Raw genomic sequence first — 22,600 nt, 5'->3', positions numbered from 1 at the left:
GCCCTTGCTCGCACACAATTTTGTCTTTCCAGTATGCATTTACTATTTTACAGATTACCCATGGCTAACTCTCACTCCAATAGTATGTCCCCTAATGTTCCAAAGCCTAAGGTGTCCTTTTCAGCAATTACGCTTATTATTCACTTATTTATCGAGTAATTGTACATCAACTTATAGTTAAAATGATAAAAATATGTACTTATCCCATCTAATCATATCTTATCCTCTTATACCATTGTATAAGGCAACAAAGAAGACCATGTGTGTAACATCCCCGTCTCGAGACGGTTCAATTAACATACATATGATACTAAACAGAAACAACAAAAGGCTTAACTTACGAAATTACAAGCTAACTTTTCCTTTTTTTTTATTCACATGATATTCAATATTGCATACAACTTCTAGTTTACTTTTCATTTGACAGAGACGAAAATTAGACAGAGTACCGTCTATAAATCGGACAAATGGGGATTTGAGAATCCCACTCTCAAGATATCCTAATAGACAGTTTATACAATATATATTTTCAAAACTACCAGATATCCATATAGGACCATATATTCATCCATGGTTCGCATGCATAACTTGGCTCTGTGCCACTATGTCTATCAGCATGCATATCCAACATGTAATCATATAACTGAATACTAGATCATAATATAAACATGCATGAATACATAATTGTACATGCAGTAAAACGGAAAGCATGTACAAAACATATACAGGCCATATACAAATAAAGTAATGGATCAGACATCATGATCCTCCAAATGAATGGAATTCTAAAGCAAAATAACAAATCCTCCAAAATAATAGTAGCATACTGCTACCCAAAATTCGGCCTGTGATGTCCTCTATCCACAGGTCTTATCCCTGCCCCGTGTAGGCTCACCGGCAATCTGTACACCTGAAATGATGTCCCCAAACAGGGTGAGATAACAAATCTCAATAAGCTTCAGGTTTATAGAGAATTTTCCATACCCCTGGGCTCACTCCTACATGAAAGTCAGATACAAAGTATACAAGACATCATATAACAGATATCATAACTAAACAAAGCATATATACATATCTTATCAGAGGCGTACATAGTCATTCCCAATGGATGACCCCAAGCAGAACCAAAACATATCAGAGGTGTACACAGTCAGTCCCGAAGGAGGACCCCAAGCAGACATCAGTGCACATACAATCAATGGCCATAGATCATTACAGAAATCACATCAGAACAAAACATATCATATTATCAAACAGCTCTATATGAATACATCTATACAAAGCATCAAATATACTTATACAATCCAACCATAGTCCATTAACCATGGTGGAGCACTCAGGTAGGAAAAGACTCCTTACACATAGAGCTTACCTCTTGAAGCTTTACCAATTTGCTCAATTGTAACACAAGTTACCTATTAGCTCCAAAGGAATCCAAAGACTCTCAGTCCCTAGGCACACCTAGAGGAGGAATTCAAAACAAAAATCAATAAAATGATACAATGCCATATAATTTACACAAGGCATACATTTTATTGTCTACTTTCATTTCTTCACACTTATGCCAAACATACGCCAATTCACAAGTCCAGACCATAATCTTTAAGCTCTCTTATTAGACCAGTTAAGAATGATTACTGATAAACCCTTGGTTTACCATATTTTTATGCTAAATTCTACAAGAATCATATAGTAGATTGCATGGAATTCAAGGTGTTATATGATAAAATCATAAAGATTTGAAAATTGAGCTAATGTTTTGATATCTTGCTCATTTTGAAGGTAGATCCACAAGATTTGGTGCTAAGAAGTGATAAAGGAATCATAACAAATATTTGAAGCTCAATCTGCAGGATCTTAAATAAAAACAGAAACAAATCAAGATTTGATTGGGAATTGATAGAGATTAATGGGGAGATTTGATGAAGAATTAAAAGATATGGCTTCAAAGGTTATAAATAGGGAGCTTGGGGTCAATGGAACCAACCAACTCACAGACACACCCAGGAATTACACAAAGACCTGAAGGAGGAATCCTATTGCGGAGCATTGGAGCACTGAGTAGATGGAACCCAATTGAATCTTATGCTTTCAATTAAATTGTCTCTGAATTTTTTTTATAATAGAATAAATTTATCTGTCTTTAATGCTTTCTATGAGTTTTCTCCTTATAGATTGATTTAGGGGAATTGTATGACAATAGGGATGTTGGTGCATGAACCCTGACTTGGTAAATTTATCATAATCCTTGTGATCTAGGGATAGAATTTATCATAATCCTGAGTTTATCTCGTACTTCGGTACACTTTATTACTTAACGACCGGTGCACTTGCCGAGTCGCAACAAGTTTTTGGCACCGTTACCGGTGATTGGATCCTTCAATATTAGAAGTAACTAAAAACTGCTAAGATTGGACGTTTTTAAATTTTTGCAATTTAAATTCTGCATCAATTAAATTCTGCATTAATTTTTTTTTTAATTTTTTTTCTGCATTTTCTGCATTATATTTTTTTGTTTAAATTTCCTGTTTTCTGCATTTTCTATTTTTCTGCATAATCTTTTACTCTTAGTTTATGCGAGGTACTGTTAACCCACGATCCTTACAGTTTGATCCTGAGATAGAAAAGACAGCCAAAAAACTCAGAAAAAGCGCAAAAGAAAGAAAAGCAAAAGAAGCAAAAGCATCAAGCTCGACGGAACCAAAGGAAAAAACTATGGCTGACAACAACGCGATTCAGAATCCTCCCAGAACTTTGGGAGATTACATGACTCCAGCCCGAGTTCCGCAGACGGCGAGTATTGTTAGACCCAATGTGGAAGCTAAGAACTTTGAGCTCAAGCCAGCACTGCTGTAACTGATTCAAAAAGATCATTTCGCTGGAGGAAGCACCGAAGACCCCTACAGTCATCTAGAGAATATCTTGCTCTACTGTGACACCTTGAAGATGAATGCAGTCTCACATGATGCCATCTTGCTCAGACTCTTCCCATGCTTACTGAAGGATGAAGCAAAAAGGCGGTCGCAATCACTGCCTCAAGGAAGCATCACCAACTGGGATGATTTGGCGACCAAGTTCTTGGCCATATTCTTCTCAGGTTCAAAGATGGCAAGGCTCAAAGCAAAGATCACTACTTTTGAACAAAAAGAAAGTGAATCCTTGTACGAGGCATGGGAAAGGTTTAAAGGACTACTTCGGAAGTGTCCCCAACATGGCATTGAATCTTGGGAGAAAGGACGAATTTTCTTCCAAGGAATGACGCCGAGTATAAGAACCTTGGTGAATGCTATTTTCAGAATAACCAAAATTTGAGAAGGAGAGAGCTCCTCACACAAGCATTTTAGCCCCAACAAATAGATGGAATGGATTCACAATGACTTCTACTTAAACTTTCATGTATGGCACGTTGTCTTTTGGTGGCTAGATGAGTGAGAAAGAGAGGAGAGAGAAAGCAAACCCTTACCCACTTACAACCATGGAAGAAAGAAGACAGATTACGCGCAGGAACGGAAGAAGAAAAATGAAGGAGGGTCACGGTTTCTAACGTTAAATATGTTAAGTTTTTTTTTTGTAACTAAATATGTTAAGTTACTTTAACTGTGTAACAACTTATTTATCTACACACCTCCATTTAATACCAAACTTTACCTAATGAACTAGAATATATTTTCAGTCATATTTTTAACTTTTCTTTTGTACTCTGGATTTCTACACACATTTTTACCCTAAAAATCTCACTGACTGTACTTTTTACCTCAAAAGTAACTCTAATTTATTTAATTAGGTCTTTTACTTAATTTAACTCATTTATGTATGGTCAAATATTTAATCATATGCCTTTTTTTAATTAAACGGGTTAGGGATATTATAATGTGGAATACTCTTCTCTTAGGTAAGCATTTCACTAAAATAAATAAATAAAACAATTTCTTCATAAGTACTTTTTTTCATCAAGTGATAGCTCGTTTGTTTTAATTTAGATTCACGAGGGTTTGAAATCATGTTTGACAATACAGTCAGTCAACATATATATATGGCTAGGTAATTTTTTGAAATAATTTTTACAAATTCGAAGGCTATAAACTTAGGGTTTAGTATATGTCCTTTTAAAGGACACAAGGTTGTGACTTTTTAGTAGTTATAATTATGTACTACGAGTAGTATATAGTTATATAGAAAAATATTTCTGCAGTTAATGCAGATAAGTTATCTATATTTACTTCCACAACGACGTCGTTTTAGGATTGAAAAATTAAAAATTATAATTATAAAGACTATAATAATCCTGAAATAAATTAAAATTACAAAAATATCATGATTTTCTCCCCAAAACAACGTCATATTGGGCTTACTACAGATAACTTATCTGATAACTTATCTGCAGTAACTGCAGAAAAAAGCGAACTCATAATTATAATATTAAAATTGCATTTTTTTTCTCATTTTTTTGTCAGTAAACAACTTCTGATTAGAGAAAATCTTTTAAAGAACACAACCTTACCAAACTTTTTCCCATAAACTTAATGGGGTTTGATTTTCTCATTTTGCATGAGAATTGAATTCTCATATTGTGACTCAACTAGTGGTGAGCCCCACATTTATTAAAAAAGAAAAAGAAAAGAAAAGTTATGCACGTAAATCGAAGGGTCACAACATAAAATTGAATTCTCATGCAACATGAGAAAATGTTTTCCCAAACTTAATATAGAAGAAGCACGGTTTTCTTACTTAGCTGGACTAATGAAATTTACTCTATGTGTGAGGTTGAAGTTATTAAATAAATCGTAGTTCGTTGGCTGGCACATTTAAGGCCGTTTGTTTGTGCTTTATTAAGAAAAATATTTTTAATTAAAAAATGTGTTTAAAGCATTATATAATAATTAAATTTAAAAAAAAATAGTGATTTATATAAATGAAATGAGTCTACAATTTCAGTGAGTTGGACTCATTGGTTAAAAGTCTTTCTAACTCACATGTTGGCCCGTAACCTGATGAGCTGCCAAATTTCGGACTAAAAACCTTGGGCCCAACACCTATGATGACTCAACTCCCCGAATGACTAGAAAATATGAATAAGAGTTTGGAGGGTGTTTTAACAACAAAAATGCAAAACATGAAAGCAAAAAGGAAAAAAAAAAAGTTAATGGCCAGACCATTATCTTTGTACCAAGCTTTACGTGAGACAGAGTAATTTTTTAAAATGATGTATTTATAACATTGTTATGAAATTAATTTTAAAAAATGAATTTTAATAATCATATTTCAACAGTGATTATATTTAAGAATTAAATTGATATGCCATATAAGATCATGAGAAAGTGCATTAACAATAATACTTTATTCATCATGAATTCAAATTCAAAAGCATTTTTCTAACAAGTTAGATTTATACAATTAAAATAAGGGAAATATAAGAGAATTTTTCTCTCATGCACTCACAAATCAAGGGTAGGGCACACTCTCTATTTTTTTCTCTCCTTTATTCTCTCTTCTCTTTTCTCTAAGTTGTGAGTGCATGAAAAAAAAATTCTCTCATGTAATATAAGAGTAATATTTCCCTTAAAATAAAAGCATACCACTCAACAAATAACTGCATAAAAGCATATAATGCTAGTTAAGAGAATAAAGCATATAACAGTTGATAACTGAGTGCTCAATAATTTGCTTTGCTTAGGAGTTCAAATCTGATCAAAATAAATTCTTGGAATTCTTTGTGTATCAAAGGAAAATCCTTTCAACAAGGAACTAGCCTTAGAAGTCATACTCCAAGAACAAGGTTGTCTACCAAAAAAAAAATTATATATATTGTAAAGATCTAAATTATGGTATATTGATTTTCTAGTTTCTTATTGTACGCACAAAATATCCGTTACAAATGTTTGAATATTGTTCAGAAGAGTAACTCTCGTGGAGAAAATTATGATAAAATTTATTAGGGGAGTAGATATCAAATGATAATTGGGGAAAATATTTTACTTGTCGGTAAAATGATTTTTACTGATAAGGTGATCCCAAAATTTCATCTAACATTAAATTACCTTAAGAACAGTAAGTTAGATAAATTATAAATTAATTTAAATGATATAATGTCTCAAAAAAAAATATCAGGAACGATCCTATGAATTTTGTAAATAAACTACTATAATTAGATACACCCCATTTCACTAATAGACATATTAAAGCACCCGATATAGTCAACCTCTAAGGGTAATTCAGTTTACAACTGAGCTTTCAAGTATTTACTTGAGTTCAAACCTTGTTTTAAATAAATTTTTAAAAAATCTTTGGGGGTCTACTGTTCTAATGAGGGATAGTCCTCCAGCTTATACCAAAAAAAAAATCGTGCTCCGACAATAAGGTAATCAGAGGAGGTTGAATGATGATACCCTCCGGGTTATACAAAAAAAAAAACATATATTGTTATAGACTATATGAATCTCGTCTAGAAGTAGGAAAATATGTTCGAATCGGTTTGTATTGTGTGAAAGTTCGATACACAAGTGATATCATTCAATTCGAACATAATATAGTTTTGTTCACGGTCAAAAACTGAAACCCTAATGCGACCCACTTCGAGTCGCGAGTCACACGAATTGACACACAAAAATTAAAATTTTGTTTTTGTTTTTTAAATTAAAATAATAAGAAAACCTTAATACAATATGTGGGTTGACTTGTAACTCATAGCGGGTCGTATCAAAATCACCAAAATTATTATTTTCATCTTAATTTTTGGACAAAAAAAATTTGCAAATTAACTCATAACACAACCTGATAATAATTCATGTCATTTTTTCAAAAGTAGACATGACTCTTTTTATCTCATAAGTCGACACACAACACATATTTTTACATGTGATATTGCGGGATCAAGACATGTTTTGCCACATCTATTTTCATCCATAACTATAAACAAGAGTAATAATTGCATCAAGTCTTATAGATTTATTAATTTTTTATAAAGTTAAATTCAACATTTCAAAATTCTAAACATAATAAATTCAAGATTTTTTATTAATTATTATTAAAATTCTAAAGTTGATAAATCCAAAATTTCATATTTATTAATTTCTATAAAGTATAGAATAACTTTTCTGTTTTGTTTGTAAACATCAGTTCGTCACAATGCAAACCGATATGAACACTGAAGATTTCAAAATATGTTTTCCTCAAAGCTAAATCTTTTACCAAGAGCCAAACATCCATTTTGACTTCCCAGGTCGATGTTCAACAATTCAAATTTGTTTTAACTTTTGGGCCATGGCCCATGGGTTTAAAACCAACATATCAGTGTATTTCCTCTACTGTATCCAATATATATATATATATATATATATATTAGGTAGGATCTTTTGACACCAGTGTCAAGTTTGAAGTTTGACACCTCATCTGAGTGTGGTTAGATCAAAAAAGATCAACGACTCTGATTTGTAAGCATATGACAACATTGATCTAACGGCTCTCAGACGAGGTGTCAAAGGATCCTACCTCTCTCTCTCTCTCTCTCTCTCTATATATATATATATATATATATATATATATATATATATATATATATATATGGTATAGGTTATTCTACCTACCATTTTTTTTGCTACCTTTGCATACCACCATCCAACATCCTTAGATCACAATCTCAAGAAGAGAGAGAAAGATAAATGTTAGTTAAGATTCTGATTTAATAGTGTTTCAGAGTGGTAGGCAGAGGTAAACAGAAAAAATGATAGGTAGAATAACCTATCCCTATATATATATATATATGCTCTATTTTAATATTTTTTTGAATTTATCTGATACCTATTTTGGGTTTTTTCCCTATAAAATCAAATAGAATAAAACTGAAATATGGACAAAATCACTTTCATATGAAAATAATGACATTTAAGTCAGCCTAGTTTTTAAAGAAAATTAATTTTGGTGCAAATTACATTTATAGAATAGAAATATAAGCTTTATAAAAATCGGACAAATAGACTGAATTGTTTTTTTTTTTTCAGTTTTAATATTGAACTGTTTTTGGTCATTGGAACAGAAAATAAAAAAATACAAGTGTGGGCCTGGCCCAACAAACTTGAAAGGAGTGCAGAGAAATAACTCAAATGTATAAGTCTCCCTTTATGGTTAGTGACTAATTTAATTGTTGAATCCGTTATTGTCAATAAGTGTATATATATATATATATATATATATATATATATATATATATATATATATATATATATATATATATATATATATATATGGGATAGGATCAACTTACACCAGTGTAAAAATAATAAATCTTACACTAAAGCTTAACTGTTGATTTCCGTGCATCTAACGGTTGAGATTTATTGGGAATTAAAAATTAATTAATGAGTGAGACCTAATAAATATTAACCGTTAGATGAAGAAAATCAATGGTTAAGATTTGGTGTAAGACTTCTTATTCTTACACCGGTGTAAGATGATCCTGCCTATATATATATATATATATATATATATATGGAGCAGGATATTCTTACACTGGTGTAAGAGTTAGAAGTCTTACACTTAATCTTGACCATTGATCCACTTGTATCCAATGGCTCACATTACTAAAAAAATTGAGCTCTTAGATATAAATGGGATCAGTGGACAAGATTAAGAGTGTAACTTACACTGGTGTAAAATGATCCTAACCCTATATATATATATATATATATATATATATATATATATATATATAGGGTTTTATAAGAGTTATGTTGTAGGAAAAGTGTTGTGTAATGTTATAGAGATTCGTTTTGCGTGTCGTAGTTTTTTTTTTTTTTTCAAAAAATGTGGGTCCACAAAATGTTGTGTGTGTAGGAAACTTTATTGTGTCATGTTAAATGACAAATACAAATCTCATGTATATACGGTGGGGAAAAAGCATAATTGAATTTTAATGAGAAATCACTATTCTGTTTTTCACTTTAGATGTTTTCTATCTATCTCTTTTGGTCTCACTGGTACCATTACTTGCAGCTAAGAATGTTGAAAAAGAAATCATGTACCATGATATATGGATGTGGAAGAAAGAGAATTAATGAAATGCACATGCCATATATATATATTGGGAAATAACAATCTTATGTTGTATGAGATTATTATCTTATGTACCAAATACAAATTGAATGTGAGACTCAATTTAAATTTATTCTCTCTCCTCTATCTTCCATTTGTGAGTGCAGGAGATTGTTTTCCTCTTATGTTAAACGAGAAAAACAATCCCTCTATATATTTTGTACAAATATGCCATGTATTATTAGTTTTCTAAAAAATTAAAACAGAGAGTTGTATAGTATAGGTAATGGGTAACAGTAGGGCATTGGAGGATTGAGGTGTCCTAGGCAAGTAACACTTTGGTTGGGTTTCGTTGTCTTCACGGTTACGTTACCTATTTATTTTTGCAAGGGGATAAAAATGGTTACCAAAAGTAGCAGGTTAGAATCAGGAATAAAGTTGGAGGATGTAATTTGCTTAGAGAAAGTGGAATCTGTACCTTGTAAGTTTCGTAGAATGGGTTGGGTGAAAGAGAAATTGGTGATTGATGAAATCAAAGAGGGACCAGCTGGGCTGGCTGCCACAAATGCCCAAAAAAAAAAAAGACACCCCAATCTCTTTGTTTGTTACACAGCACTTATTATACATACCATCGCATTGGATGGGCCTTTTGAGGAAGTTTCTTTGTAGCTACTGCTGCTGCAAAGTTTGCTTACGAATAATTTGCAAAAGATTTTTGTATTTCCGGATTCTCCGAAAGCTACTTTAATTTCTCCCTAGCCACCGGCACCGGCAACCACTTGCCCCTTCTTACTTAACAACAACTAACTCATACAAATACCAATAACTATAGTACGTTTCTTTGTACTGTGTCCTAGTCTTAAATTTATTCGACAACTTAATTATATATCTATATCAATTGATTAAATTCAATTAAACAAAACAACTGGGATTAATGATCGAAAAAATCCTACCTAAATAGTTTGACAGTCAAACTAGCGTATCTGAACCTTCCAACTTAAATTCAAATTTGTGAAGCATAATAGACGGGTGAAACACACCAATCAAGTTAATTGGCAATATATTGCAAAGTCACTTAGGATTCGTTTAATTTTGTATGATTGATGAGTGACAGAGTGAGAAAGAGCAAAATTGGGTTTTGAAGGGGAGATGGTAAAGATGAATGCAATGCAACCTTGCGGTCACGGGTGGGATACCCATACATGTGATAAATAAATAAGCTTCCGTGACGAAACAAGTAAATTAAGACAAGGAGGCATTTCCTCTTACAACTCTATACAGCTACAATTGTATGACACATTGACACCCACTATGTATAATATGACTCGTACACAATTATTAATTAGTCATGTAATTGTTGTTTAAATCATAAAAATGAAATTATATGTGTAATATGCTTGTCCTTCTTTTATTATAATTTTGCTTTGAGAGACACTGAAGAATGGCTGCTATCTTATTCCCTTGCCATTTTGCAAAGTTTGGCTTTCGGGGTTGACAAATATTTGGCTTCAAAATCAAGGAACTTATTTATTTCAAGTGGCCAATCACAAAAGCTAAGGACCACTCTCAAGGCATCTCTATGCGTCCAACATTAGAATTGAAAATAAATAAATAAAGAACACCAGGGTCAACTTTGAAATCTATGGAGACTTTTTAATTTCTCTATATCCCCTTTGTTCTAGAAACACTATTCATTGGACATTGGTTTCTTGTACTCTTATTTATTTCAAAACATATCTTATTTTGTACTTTGTTCTACTCCACATCAACGTAAATATCAATGACCTTGCAAAATATTAACATGTAAATACGTACGAGTCTAATTTTAGTGATTTATAGTATATACATGAGATTACCTCCACTCATCAAACATACTCCAAAACAAATTTTGTAACACATAATATTTTTTTTGGTAGATTAAAGTCTAGATCAGGAGAAGCATGCCCACATTCAAGACCAGTAAAAACCATCAACCTCACTGATGCTTTAAAATGGAATTACATATTACCTATCACACAAAAAAAAAAAAAAAAAATTAAATAAATAAAAATAAAAATAAACGTTAGTTACTAGCCACTAACGGGCGAAAAGGCAGAAAATTTGATCAACTGTATCGAGTCTTGTTGGCAATATTTTTAATTAATATTAACTCTTTTTTCGCACATATTTAAAAAAAAAAAAAAACAAAGACACACACAAGAGGATCTAAGAATCAAAGGGTCCTAAATCCAAAAAAAAAAAAAAAAAATCAAAGGGTCCATTTTTAATCTTTATGGCTTTTTGATTTCACACAGTGTAGAAGTCAATAGTTCATAATTGTCCACATGATTTGCGTGCAGAAGTTGATGATGGGTATGATCTTTTAAACGTAGCAAATGATGGCTAAAGAAGAATTACTCTGAAACGTAAAACAGGGCATAATGCGTCAATGATTGACGTAAAGGGTGAGGTGTCATGCACCGTTTCTAGCTCAACATCAGGTTCTCTATCTACTTTGTTTGCATCTCTTTTCAGCTAAACAGATACTAATAATTATTTGTTACTACTAAATGCAAAACCTAGCAATATTAATTCCAAATGTCAGGCCATCGAAAAGATGATAATGACTGTATTGTATTATGTTGGAATAAATAATATATATCATTAAAAGAAGACACGGAATATATTAGTTGTAATTAGGGATTGTTTTCTTGTAGTTCTCAAATCTTAATTAATGTCTTTGCCATAAGATAGAATTTCAAATATATGATATGCTAACAATACATTTTTCTGTTTTTACAAGCATGAGACATGGGCCCCTTTGAAATAAATCTCTCGTCCCTATGTTTCTGAAAATTAATGTAATGTGAACATATTCGTAAGGGTGATTGAAAACCTAACACCCAAGCGGAGTTGAAGATGCTTGTAAAGAGGGCAACCTAAAAAAGAAAGTGAATTTAAACCAACGAAGTTCCACAAAAAATAGGAGAGGAGAGTAAAATAAAGGATGGGTAGACTCTAGCTCAGCCAAGACCCAAACCCCAAAAGCTTTTTGACATAAACAATTTCCACTGAATAATAATTTTATACTCAAAACACAATAATTGCAACCTTTGACGTCTCTCTTGTACTATTTTAAAGCCCCCCACGACAATGCCCACACGCAAACACCTTTGACCCTCTAAGAAGAGAGAGATGGAACTGGAATAGAAATAAAAAAAATCAGAGCCGCAATGTGGCATACGAAACCCTTTTTCCCTACTTGTACTCCTATCTATGCAAGTGGGCTCACAATAATATTTTGCTTGTGGGAATCTTATCTCATCTCATCCTAATAAGTATATATTAAGTTTATTGGTTTGCTTGCTTTGTACATTGATTTCTAATTCCCAATTCGGTGCTTCAATTTTTTTATTTTTTAGGAGAAGAAGTTTCCCTTCTCCCCACGGAATTAGGCTTCTTCAATTGTCAATTTTTGAGGCTCCGGTTTAACACCAATCTCAACCGTCCCACGTTTCCACCACTTACCATTTTTCTTCTTCCCTTTTTCCATATTCCAAAACCACCCCTCTGTTTCCCCACTTTTATCATTGTGCCATTCTCTTTTTTTTGCTTCTTCCATTTTAATAAATTAGATATCACTGGAAAATATCTTTGGGTTCACTTCAATATTACAGCTGTATCAAGATTATTGTTATGAATTTATAACTTTTCGTTATGCTTTTATAATATAAATTTTGTAATTTTTTAAGTGTGTAATTTATGAATACAAGTATAAAATTAATAAAAATTACAAACTCATAACTCATGTACATCACACTATTACTAAAGTGAATACTTTCATTTACATATTAATTCCAATTGCACCGGCATTACGGGTGTAAATAGGTCGGATCGGTCTAAAGATCTATGGTCTAGCCTATATTAAGTTAAACTCGACTTATTATATATTATCAAATAAAACATACCCGGACATTTAAAAAAGTCTATTTAGAAAGCATGTCATACGTTTTTTCTACATATGACCTATATCATATTATTTATTTTAAATTAAATTAAATAATAATTTATAATAGTACCAAATGGTGATAGTTCAGATGAGACATGTGAACTGAGTAGGTGATGGAAGGACCTAGGTTCAATCCCCACCAATACTACCTTTGGAGTGGCATAAGATTTGTATCAATCTCTACATTAGTATCAGAATCAACATTTAGTGCTAGAGGAAAAGTAATTGATGCTTATCGTTCTAACTTAGCTAAAGATATTATCCAAGCTTTAATATGTGGTGGAGAGTGGTTATGTAATAAGTATAGCTTGATGAAAAAATAAAAGGTATAAAAATATTTTTTGTTTTTAATCTTTTTTCTTTCTTTCTATCTTTCATCTTGTTTTTTATTTTCTACATTTACAAATTGTTTACCAACTTATTTAACAACATAATTTGAGTATTTTGTGAAATTGATTCATGTTATGCTTATAAGTTAAAAATTAACAGACTAACAGAAAATGCTGGACCATTTATTTATTTTTTATAAATTGGTCAGGGCATGCTAATAGTTAGACTCATACTATTCTATTAGATCAGGTTAAATTATATTATTTTTTTGACATAAACTTAAAATTTTTCGAGATAAAACTTGGCTCAAAGCAGCTCACTTTTATTTCTAAGCGGCACATGTGATGTTTAATTGATTAGCTAATGATATGTTATGTTTTAAGAGTATATATATATAAACAACTTTTACGTCTTCTTTTAATCTTCTAATCTTTTACACTATTTAACCAATTATTTTAATTTAATTTAATGATTCAAGGTAATTTATTTATTAAATATAAAGTATTAAATTTAAAAAATCATGACCATACAAAGATAAAAATAAATATAATCATTGGATTAACATAATCGATCTAATGGTGAGATTGATTGGTAGTAACTTGATAGTAACATAACTTTGTTGTTACAATATTTTCCCCTTAAATTAAAAGAAAAGAAAAGAAAAGCTAACTTTAACAGTTTAACGAGAGAGAGAGAGAGAGAGAGTACTTGATTCAATTTTAATGAAGATATAAAATCTATTTTTATCATTAACTTTGGTTATTAATTTTTGCATATTGAACTTTATAAATTAGCTTTGCTTATTATTTAAATAATTATAAATTTGTATGCAATGGTTTTTATTTAATATTTATTAATATATAATAATTTATTGGTTATCTATTCATTAATTTTTTATTATTGAATCGCATAATCAAATTTGTTAAAATATTTATAATATGATTTTATACATCAAATAAAAAAGGATAAAAAAGATATTAAAAAGCATAACATAAATATTTTCTTTCTTCACTGTGATTGAATTCTTTTATTCTCTTTTCTATTAAATGAGTAAAAATGTAATGGTTTAAAAGAAATATCAACGGATAATTTTGTCCATGATGAAATATAAAACTTATTTTATTGAATGGATCTTTCAATTGATTGATTTCTTCATTATTTTCATGTCAAGTGGCAGAACATTGAACCTTGGTTGACTCAAAAATCGGAATAGATATCTTGAAAACGCTTGCATAGTTCATTCATTCTCCTCCGTCCATTACCTTTTCATGGGCCAGTTACCCAAATCTGTTCTTGGATTCGAATAAAAAGGAAAAACTAATCGGTGATGAATTATGATAGGGTTATAATTGTGATTGAGTTTATAGGAGAATGGCGCGAGAGGAATTGTCCCATAATTTGCATCATGAAATCCAAACAGTGAGACAAGAAGATTGAGGAAATCTTTAAATGGGGCATCAGTTGAAGATACCATATTTGTCACCTACCTTTAATCCGATGTGGGTGCCCGTCGTTTTGGAGGCAACTGGGTCCCTTACCTCTATTCCCTCACCCACCTTTCCCCATTGCCATAATCATTTATTAATTCATTTAAGTTCATTTTGAATATATTTTTCATTTTTAAATATATATTTGCGACTTTTATTTTTAGTTTTCTAATATGATATTATTAAATTTAGAAATTCTTATTTTCTTATCGTATTTCATTATAGAAACCTATCTTATAGTTTTTTTATTTTTTATTTTGTTTAGAAATGCGTAAAATGTATTAAAATATAGAAAACAAATCAAAAGTGTCCCGATGCTTCATTATCAACTTCAAAATAACCTCGTTAGTCGTTACTATAATTCCTTTCCTTTGGCCTTCGGGCACCTTCTTCATTATTTATCCCGAATAATTATTGAGTTGGTTAAACCCACTTCCCCGTGCTTGCACCATAATCAATCATTGTCTTTTCAGATAATAATATGAACCGAAATTAAGTAAAAATGTTTAAGTACATGTAATGATGTTCTTTAATAAAAATATAAAAAATTTAATTAGTATGTTGGGGAATTTTATTAGTATATTTGGGAACGATCATCTTTTAATATTATAAATTACACTATTAATATTAGTTATTGATCGCACTTGTTTCTAATAGTATGTGACTAATAAATTATAATCATTATATGAAATAGGATCTTGCATTCAGATCACATACAACGACTAGTTTTTAATAAAATCACTATATATACACTTCTAACAGCTCTTAAAAATACTGGGCATTATTTGCACATGTTATAAGAGTATTTTTAAAGTAGAAAGAGCTTCACAAACATTAATTGAAATCATATATACAAATCTATTAATCTTGAGCTCATTCTTACAAATTCACCGTACTCACTCGGAGCTTCAACTTGTATACTTGCTCTTTGAGAGATTTATCACTTGATCATCATCCTTCTATTGTAAAATCATATTGTAAGGTTGCCAAGCATCTAATAAGATTAAGAGTTAGAAGGTTTTTAAGCACTCATGAAGCTTAAAGATTATAAAGTTGTTAAGAACTCGTGAAACTTAGTGGATTGTAAGGTTTCTAAGCACATGTAAGTTTGGAGATTGTAGCAATTTGTCAAGCACTTATGAAGCTTGACCTATAGTGGAAGAATCGTTTGAGCGACTTGCAATCTAGATGTAGGTACAAGTATTGGTGATCGAACTAGGATAAATTCTCTTTACAATCTTCCTAACCCTTAACTCTATGTTTCTAGCACTTTTTTATATTTAATATGTGCTAGTGTATATTGTATCATTGAGATAAATTATATATTTTGATAAGCTTTGTGTATATCAAAGTGAGTACAATATTGTAATTTGAAAATAAAAATCAAATATTTGCATAAAATCTTGTCATACTCAATCCCACCCCTTCTTGAGAATAGAAGTCACATTCCTAACGATTTTTAGTACTTGGTCATTAGTCTCTAAAAGCTTATTATAGTTTTATTCTACATTCTAGTGTGTAGGAAACAAATTGGTTGTCTAGTATATTATATGGGGTTTATATATCTTATGTCACTGCACCAAAAAAAATTCTGCAGCAGAAACAATAAAGTTGTGGGCCCACAATTTTTTTCTCTTTCCTCATGTCACTTTCTCTTTCTTCTTTATTGTCTTTGCCGCAGAAGATTTTTTGGTGCAGTGGCATAAGATATATAAACCTCATATTATATATAATAAGCTGAGTATGTGTGTTAGCTTGCATTCTACCATCGACATAATTGAGTATTAATTATATTTTTTCTACGGATTACATCAAATACTTGTTGTAAAAATTATGTTTTGTTAAGATTTTTAATTTGATACTTGAATTGCTCAACTGTGTTTGTGTATAATCCAACTATAAAGTGATGAGGTATTTGTAAGTTCTAAACTTATACTTGATGATCTAATCATGTTTATACATAATAGAAACAATTAGATCAAGTGCGAAAAAATTAAGATCATGAATACCTCCCGCCATTGCTTCTCTTGTTGCTCAAAAGGTTGCTGTAAACATTGATATGAAGTTCTTCTCTTGAGTCTTCCAAACTCTTCTTTATAGACCAGATGGTGTACAGCTATGTAGTAAAGTGAGCTCAGTGACTCATGAAGCTGAAGATGCACCCTTTTTATAGACTCCTCCATCATAGAGTTTATTCAAGAGTGCACCGAAGATGGGATCAGTTGATGGCAGACAAGAACCAAATTAATGGTTGATGATTATAGATGATTGCAGACCAAAACCAAAAGCAGGTGAACCACTCCAATGAGTGATGAAGAAGTGGACAACATTAGTAGACCATATCACCTCTCCATTATCAGTAGTGAACAATATCCGTGGACCACATAAGGTCACACCAGATCACACCACTAACCACTAGTATTTTTAACCACTAATTACTAACAGTATTATCTACCCTAAACATCATATAACACTTGTATAAGTCTCTGGGCATATAGAGACCTAATAGTTAGAATTAAACTTGTCAATATTGGATTGACTAATTTCAGAATACAACTCTATAAAATTGATAAGTTTGGTGTCTTAGTTGAGTTGGTGCTCATTATAATTGTTTAATTTACCATTCTCTGAATTGTTTAAAGTTTAAGTCCATTTGATAGTTTTTTAAAAAAACTGGTACACTTATTCAATCTCCCGAGTTTGTTTAGCATCCACGTCAAGAAGTCATTTGCCTAACACAAATTATAATGGTTTTAAAAGGATAAATTAAGAGAAATAAAATGCATCGTAAATGTGATTTATATTCCATTGTCAAATAACTATTTTGGAAATATGTCCAAATACATATATGTATATGATCAATAACATAACAAATTAAAATAACAAGTGATTCCCTATTTATGAGGGATGGAGAAATTAATTTACTGAACATTCCCAGCATAGGATTGGATCAAAGTCAATATAGGTGACAAAGGGGCTGAAGGAAAGAGGAAAAACGATCAGGATGTGAAGGAATTATAGTAGATAACATTCAAGGAACCTCGGTTCCAGAAATTCATCATCAAAGCTTTGGAGCTTTTTACTTGAACTTGAGTTAGCATGGAAATTGGGCTTCAAGAAAGTATGATGTTGGAGGGTATGTTACAGTTATTTTATTATTTTCAGAATTATTGGGTTATTTAAGTAGTGGGTAATTATTTTATTTGTTTTGTTATTTGAATTTGAATTTGAATTTTGCTAAAGGATAAGTGATAGTTATTAGTGGAGTCTAATTAATGTTAGTGGGTAGTTATTTTTATGAGTTGGCCTATATTATATATTTAAACTTTAAATATTGGAATAAAGATTATCAGAGAAGAACAAATACGTTGTGCACTTGTTTGTGTGCTTAAGGCAGGGTTCTCTCAGTTGAATTCAAATCCCTGATTTTCTTCCAAAATAAGTGTACGTAACAGCTTGGTATCAAAGTCAGGCACAAACAGCAAACATGGAGAAACAATTGGAAAGATTGGAAGAAACGATCCTGTCTTTGGTGGAACAATTCAAGGAGATGCTTATCCAACTCTGCATCCGGTTAAACATCTTGGTGGTTAAGCAGACACGACAAAGAGGAGATCATTCAGTGAGCAATTTTAACAATTATCAAAACCGAACACATAATGGATCGGGGTTGCATGTGGCTTACACTCCAAAGTGGTGAAATTTGATGTTTCACGATTTGAGAGAATGTTGTCAACAGACACCAGTTCATATTCTTGCTGGTCACAATAAGGCTAAGATAGTTAAGTTTCTTCTTGAGTGGCAAGGACCAGATACTGTTGGAGCCAAGAATATGTATGGAGAAACTCCATTGCACATGGCAGCAAAGAATGGATGTCGTGAAGCCGCATGGTTACTTCTAGCTCATGGCGCTTTTGTTGAAGCCAGAGCAAATAATGGTATGACACCTTTACATCTTGCTGTTTGGTACTCACTACGAGTAGAAGAAATTTCTGATAGGTGACATACGTGGCTTTGTTTTTGCTACAACAAAATTTTTGCTCGTGATCATTGTTGCAAGAAGTTATTTTCGATCGAGGTTGTGATGGACAAAAGTAATGGAGAGGCGGATATAAATATCGAGGATGATTCAATTACTTGATATTGGTCTTACTCTTGAGGACAATAGTCATTTTTAGGAGAAGAGAATGTTACTATTATTTTATTATTTTCAAAATTATTGGATTGTTTAAGTAGTGAGTAATTATTTTGTTTGTTTTGTTATTTGAATTTTTTTGCTAAATGATAAGTGATAATTATTAGTGGAGTCTAATTAATGTTAGTGAGTAGTTACTTTTATGGCCGACTTGTTTTATCTATCTAACTTTGAAATATTAGAATAAAAATCATCAAAGAAAAACAAATACTTTATGCACTTGATTATATGCTTGAGGTAGGGTTCCGTCGTTTGAACTCAAATCTTCTATTTTCTTCCCAAATTAGTGTAAGTAACATATTCCTTATTTCTTGTAACCTGATCGTGAAGGGTTGTAATCATCATCAACTCTTTGCAAATATAGTATTATTGTATTAACTCTTAACGATGGAGCCTTAGCCTTATTGGTGGTATTTATTCATGGGCAGTATGAGAAATTGGGACGCTCATGATCTCCATCATCTCGACTCATTGAAAAGATAATTATTCAGGCAATATTCACAGGGTTCTTCATAGGGCAAATCGAAATGAAACATCACATCGCATCTATCATTTTTCAAAAATTAACGTGAATTAAACCTTGAATAAAAGAAACAATGGAGATATAGATAACATTTACAATACACTATATTTTGTACACCAATATAGTAATTTTAATATTTTACACTCGCCAACGGTATGCTTCCAAAATCACGAGTATCTTGTTTCTCCCAAAGGGCTTTGTCACTTACGCAAATACTAATGTGTGTCTTATATATTGAATGTACTTTTTATTAAATATTTTCTTTTTTATTTCTTAAGAAGAATTTTTTAGACACTCGACAGCAGCCTTTTACTTGACAACTAGATTTTATAATTCTTGATTTGATGCAACTTTAAATTTATAACTTAAAATAATATAAATTTTAGAGATTTGTGGGTTTTATCGGTGACTTAGTAAGAGTATTTTAATAATATTTTTTTAGTAAGAGTTTTGCTGTGTTATCAAGTTCTTATGAATCTTTATTTTTCTTTTTATTATCATATCGACCGGATGACAAAAAATTAAAATTCAATAAAATCTAATTTTTGCGGGAGAATATTTATTCTTTAATTCATTATACTCCATTTGAAGAAAGATTTAGGTAGTGTTTGGTTGGGGAGAAGTTAAAATTTTGATGGCAAAGTGGATGTGAGAATTTGATTAAACCATGGTTGAAGATTTTTGGTAAATTTGCCCATCGATGCAGTTTGCCCAGCAATTCAGGAAGAAGTGTAAAAAACGAATTTTGACACTGTTGAGAAAGCCTCTGAACATGTGGAATTCGTGTGAAAAATCGGATAACTGAAAAAGTGATGAAGGGCATGACACATATACCCTCCTTCTTGATCACACGTGAGCAAGTGATATCCAAAACCATATATGAAAGGCGATGTGGGGTTTGAGTTTGTCGACGACGGTGGTGAAGACTGGGTAGGAGAGGTCGTAGAGGGAGCGCCAATGTGCGTCGCGGAGGGGGGCTTCGAGGGACCAGATGTGTTCGGTGGTGAGGGCTCGGAAGGTGGAGACGGAGTAATCAGAGGCGTTGGGTTGTGGTTGAGTCGTGGTGGTGGTGGAGGTGGTGGGGCGGGTGGAGGCGACGTAGGAGAGAACGGAGGCGATGGTGAAGAAGAGTAGGGCGATGGAGGAAGAGTAGAGGAGAGAGGTTGGGGATGTGGCGGAGGAAGGTGAGGCGGAGGTGGTGGCAGTTGTGGAAGAGATTGTGTCGGAGAGGAGAGAGGTGGTGGGGTCTAAAGAATTGTGGAGGTGGAGGAGATTCGATAACATTACCAGGAATGATTGATCCATTCCGTCACTGTCCTTCAAACCCCTAACCAAACTTTGATCCATAACCAGGAAAAAGAATCGAGAATACATGTTAGAAAATGCATAATTTTATAAAAAGGTTAATATCGTCTTTTGCATTATTTTTCCCATCACAATTTTATTTTCAACCAAACACACATCAAGATATTTAACCCAATTTTTCTAGTAATATTTTGCACAACCAAACAGCTTTATTTACATTTTCCTATCAAACTAACTTTTCTACGTCTTTCCTAGTAAAGACAACTACTCACTTTAAAAAAATTTCTCCCTAACCAAACACTACCTTAGGTAAACTTATATTTTCATTCTCAAAATATATAAGTCTGGTTATTTTAGTCATGGAAAAACTTCTGTCATTGATCTGTGTTTTTGGTAATATCAGGTTTTTTAAGAATGCATAGTGTTATTACATTTATTCTTTTAATTATACAAAAAGTCATCAAATTAGTCCCTCAATAAAGATTTTAATAGATTACCAAAAAAAAAAGATTTTTTTTTATTCTTATTTCTCTGAATTTGACGAAGAACAGCCAATTTAGTGACACTTTATATAATTAAAAAGTTAAATTAATGTAAAAAAAATACTGAATATAAAGTGAACTGTGTGGTGTTTGACTAATGCTAAATTTAATTTAAAAACCAATTTCTACAGTGGCAGTTAACTTCGATGATTCCATTATTTTGAGAATAAATAAATGGAGAAGATAAACAATGCATTAGGTCGACGTAGAAATATAATATGACAATGAAGACTACAATTCAAACGATCATGTCCGAGATAGAATAGATTTTCTTATTAGTTTATATGGCCATAGTTTTGATGCATGTAGCTTTAATAAGAATATATGCCTCTTTGTATGGTTAGTCGATTTCAGCGCGATTTAGACCCTTAAGTTATTGAAAAGCTAACAGAATATTTTAATTGATTTGAAAATGATTTAGCAAATGTATGTTTGCGTTCACGGCTCCTTAAGTTGATATGCTATCAAAATTCATAAATTATAATGAAATAACTTTTCAGAAGTGTCACACAAACATAATAAATTGCAAGTCATATTTAAAAAAAAAATAAAAAATCTTGAGCAAGTCCAAACCTTTTGATTGCATTTAAAAATTAAAACTTACTCCAAGCTGAAAAAATAAAGAAATAAAAATCAATGTGCATAGGGTATTAAAGTCGTAAAAGAGTAGGCTGTAAAAGTGTTTCTAAAATTTACAACCTAAATTTTCCAAAGGACAAAAAGATAGAGAGTGAAAGGGTTAAAACAAATACCGACAGAAAAGGATGAGTCTCAAAGAGCAGAGTGGTGGATGGGTTGAGTTTTCCGTACAAATTAACTGTTGCCTCTTTTAAGGGGGCGTTGCAAAAAGCCAGCCAAGGCCATTAGGCCACGAAATACTAATACTAATACTAATACTATTCAACTCATTTGTTCCCCATTAAGGGATAGAATAGAACTGAGAGAGGGGTACTTATGTACTTTCACTGATAAAGCTCCTTTGCCTCTCGGTTCAGGTCATCTCCAGCTGTATCCAAATGACATAAGCTGACGACTTCACCACAACTTAACAACAAATACCATTTATCCCTCTTTTCCTAAAGTATTTTTACATCTCAAAAAGAAATCTCTTTTTTTAGATTTTTGCTCCAAAAGAGAGAAAGAGCAGAATAAAGCTGAAGAGGAAAAAAATAAAAAATAAATATTTATATATTATATTTATAT

The 22,600-nt window shown here is 31.7% G+C and overlaps 1 protein-coding gene and 1 non-coding gene across 2 annotated transcripts; one reads left to right on the top strand and one right to left on the bottom strand.

The window, feature by feature from the left end:
* Nucleotides 1-3,111: 3,111 nt before the first annotated feature.
* On the bottom strand, nt 3,112-3,218 carry LOC133310709 (small nucleolar RNA R71). The gene has a single exon (XR_009751490.1). It is a non-coding gene; the product is annotated as a small nucleolar RNA R71 (small nucleolar RNA).
* Nucleotides 3,219-18,319: 15,101 nt separating this feature from the next.
* LOC133310702 (uncharacterized) lies at nt 18,320-18,835 on the top strand. The gene is made up of 2 exons (XM_061511672.1): nt 18,320-18,454; nt 18,572-18,835. Exons 1-2 carry the CDS (start codon nt 18,320-18,322, stop codon nt 18,833-18,835), a joined length of 399 nt encoding a protein of 132 aa, XP_061367656.1.
* Nucleotides 18,836-22,600: the final 3,765 nt, after the last annotated feature.

Source organism: Gastrolobium bilobum, unplaced genomic scaffold (assembly GCF_033153095.1).
Source record: "Gastrolobium bilobum isolate Gb01-03AN ecotype WA unplaced genomic scaffold, APGP_CSIRO_Gbil_v1 utg11324, whole genome shotgun sequence".
Classification (NCBI taxonomy): Eukaryota; Viridiplantae; Streptophyta; class Magnoliopsida; order Fabales; family Fabaceae; genus Gastrolobium; species Gastrolobium bilobum.
Note: the sequence above shows the minus strand (reverse complement) of the source record. Positions and strands in the feature narration are given on the sequence as shown.

Bases quoted from the DNA above. Each gene is read 5' to 3' on its own strand.
- LOC133310702 (XM_061511672.1), top strand. From the start codon at position 18,320: ATGGAGAAACAATTGGAAAGATTGGAAGAAACGATCCTGTCTTTGGTG. The intron at 18,455-18,571 runs GTGAGCAATTTT...TGTTGTCAACAG, and splicing joins GACAAAGAGGAGATCATTCA to ACACCAGTTCATATTCTTGC.